This window comes from Parasteatoda tepidariorum, chromosome 5 (assembly GCF_043381705.1).
Source record: "Parasteatoda tepidariorum isolate YZ-2023 chromosome 5, CAS_Ptep_4.0, whole genome shotgun sequence".
NCBI lineage: Eukaryota > Metazoa > Arthropoda > Arachnida > Araneae > Theridiidae > Parasteatoda > Parasteatoda tepidariorum.
The window spans coordinates 2,208,317-2,211,468 of record NC_092208.1 but is presented as its reverse complement, the minus strand read 5'-3'; the positions used below and the strand labels follow the sequence as shown (position 1 = coordinate 2,211,468).

Below are 3,152 nucleotides of genomic sequence, written 5' to 3'. Positions count from 1 at the left end.
TAAATGACATGTAATTCGTTAAACCTATTAGAAATGTGCTATAGTATAATTCGTGATATAAATCAAAAATCGTCAAATAAATTCGTAATATATAAATTCGTGAAAAAAAGCGCTTTCTACAAAATACTAAAATAGAGATCTATCGACAAAGACTACTCACTTCTGCCTAGTTTAATAGTACGAGATTGCCGCAGCTGATAGGGGGAATTTCAGAAGAGATCACATTTGGTGAGAATGCTCTCTCTGGTTATTTCAGTTTCCGTTTTTAAAAGCGCTATATGTTGAGCCACCTCGGCTAGATTTGGCATGTGACTTTTTCAGCGGCAATCATGGGTCGATTCGCCGTGTAAGAGAAATAGTAACGTGAACAAAACAAAGCAAACGTTGCCATCGGCGGAAAAGAAATACAGTCAAAATTTGGGAGTCACGTAAGAGAATTATATATATTAGATTTTTATTTTAAGTATGCTTTCCTAAATGNGGTCGATTCGCCGTGTAAGAGAAATAGTAACGTGAACAAAACAAAGCAAACGTTGCCACCGGCGGAAAAGAAATACAGCCAAAATTTGGGAGTCACGTAAGAGAATTATACATATTAGATTTTTATTTTAAATATGCTTTCCTAAATGAAAAGATATATAAATACTTTTATATTCGAACAAATAAAAAATATACGAGAAAAAAATTTAATCTAAGGGCCCCCAAAAATTTGAATGTCCTAGGGACCCGCGTACGCTTAATCCGGGATTGGCTGTATAGTGTCACGTGATAATTAAGAGTTTACATAGAATCTTAGAGTGCGTCTAGTAATATGGAAAGGGGCTCTCATTTAAGAATCTAAAAAGACATATTAACACTAAACATACCAACACTTAATCTATACCTATTTCCACCATAGCCGGTCAAATGATCGGACTCTATGTTTCTTGATTGAATGTATGAAATGTGGATGTTATTAAGGAAATAAACTAAAAAAAACTTAATCATAATTAAGCAAAATTGTATAGTGTCAATTTTTATGTGCCACAAACACAAAGAATAGGAATTTTTAATTCATCGCTCAACGCATTTTTTACATATATTTCAAACATATTTCTTCTAATTATTATTTCTTCGATAATTCTTATAATTATAAGAATATATATGAGAATTATAATTCTGATAATTATTCTTATAATTAATATTATTTCTTCTAAAAACTTGTGCTGTCTTGATTGTTTCGACATTTTTCTTGGTTAAAAACTAATACACAGTTTACAGTTATTCTGATTGAAGTAACTACGCAACAGTCTTTTGCAGAAATATGCAACTCATCGAATGCAATACGTTGAACACGCATTACATCGTAATTTCAGATCCGATAACCTTATAAAGCAATAAATGGTTTACCCGGTCAAATGACCGGTTGTGGTAGAAATAGGTATACGACAAGTATTATTCGAAACAAACAAAATACAAAATAATAATAGAATATTAACTGTAGGGGAGAGTGGGGTCAATTGTAACAGGGTACGATTGTAACAGAGCAAAAATTTCGAGCGTTTGGTTCTAGATTTGGTTCCTAGGTGTTGCACAAGGTGTATTTAATAAATCTACATGTACACCCCTGCTGGCAACCATTTTTATTTACTTTTGAAAGAGTTACACCACAAAAGATATTTTCAAGCTACGTAAGTACTTCTTTTGGTATTAGAATATTATATTGTAGCTAAGTAATTTTGTTTAAACAAATAAAAATTATTAACCGAATATATAAGTGGACACCTTAATTAACATTTCAGAAAAAAAGATTAGTTTCGTTAATTAACTAGCATTGCTTTTAACAAATGAAGCTGAAATGGCGACTTGGGGACGATTGTAACAATAAGTAAAGGGACGACTGTAACAGCTGAAAATAAATAATCTTATGTTTACAAACCATTACTTAACTCTTTAAGAACCACCAATAGTTTCNATAAATAATCTTATGTTTACAAACCATTACTTAACTCCTTAAGAACCACCAATAGTTTCCTATATCATTTATATTATGCTGCGTGTGCATTATTTTATTTGTCACCTTTCACAGCATAAATTAAAATTTTTAACCCCTAAAAGTCAAAAGTTTAACCCTTTAAGTATCTGCTCATTATTATTTTTACTCCTAAAATATAACTACTATTTTGATCAATAAAAAAATATATCACAACTATGATAATATGTATAATTAACTATGTTTTAGTTGAATTTATGAACTGTTACAATTGACTCTGTAAGTGGGGACAATTGTAACAAGTGCACGACTGACAAAATTTGTTAATAACTAATATAATAACATTTAAAATAAGGTATTTATTTTTTTCCTAGTGGAGGATAGTCTACTTTACTCGTCTGTCAATTAGTACTAATAATATATTGGATTTTTTTTTAGTTAAAAACAGTTAAGTGAACAATGTTACAATTGACCCCACTCTCCCCTACATAATTGTTAGAAAAAGTCATGAAGTCAAATGTGGAAAAACGATAAGATGATGAGCGCATTTTCGATGCCAAAGTTCTTAAACGATCATTTGACTGGTTAGGGTATGTTTAGTGTTAAGGGTAGTATTTACGACACACTCTGTATACATAATCTTCCATCTTCTCTCCGTTACCAGGCACTCTTCGATAAGATGATACTGCGCAAGAGTTACGCTATTGACGTCCCGAGAGAAAACATGCAAGAGATCCTGACCTTGTGCATGACTGACATAACCTTCCCCTCATATGTAGCAGAGATTTCGAAAATGCTGGATTCGAACAACTGAAAACATCTCTCCGTCGGAATTATTCTCCACTCAAAACAGTTGGATTGATTGTAATCATTGGATTGTAATAAAGATAAAACACGGAATGTTTCGACAAATAAATACTGAAACTCACAAATACCGTATTTGCTTTAAAGATTCTTAACTCAACCGGATCAGTGGCTGATCCAGCGGGGGAGGGTTATAGGGGTCATGCCCCCCCCAAATTGAAAAAATAAATAAAAATAATAATTTTTTTAATAGTTTTCAAAAGAAATAAAATATTTTAAAAATTATTTAAGGTGGCATACTCACCTAGGAGTTGATCGTCGATTACAGTAATCGATTACAACTGTAATTGATTACAGATAATTACAGCTATGTGAT

The 3,152-nt window shown here is 31.8% G+C and overlaps 1 protein-coding gene across 1 annotated transcript in view; it reads left to right on the top strand.

Annotated features, from left to right (window-relative positions):
* The window catches only part of LOC107451078 (uncharacterized), a 13,034-nt gene extending 10,139 nt beyond the window's left edge, over nt 1-2,895 (top strand). The window contains exon 5 of the mRNA XM_016067067.3: nt 2,637-2,895. Within this exon, the coding sequence (XP_015922553.1) occupies nt 2,637-2,786 (150 nt within the window). The 3' untranslated portion in view covers nt 2,787-2,895. The remainder of the gene's footprint in view (nt 1-2,636) is intronic.
* The last annotated feature ends 257 nt before the right edge of the window (nt 2,896-3,152 follow it).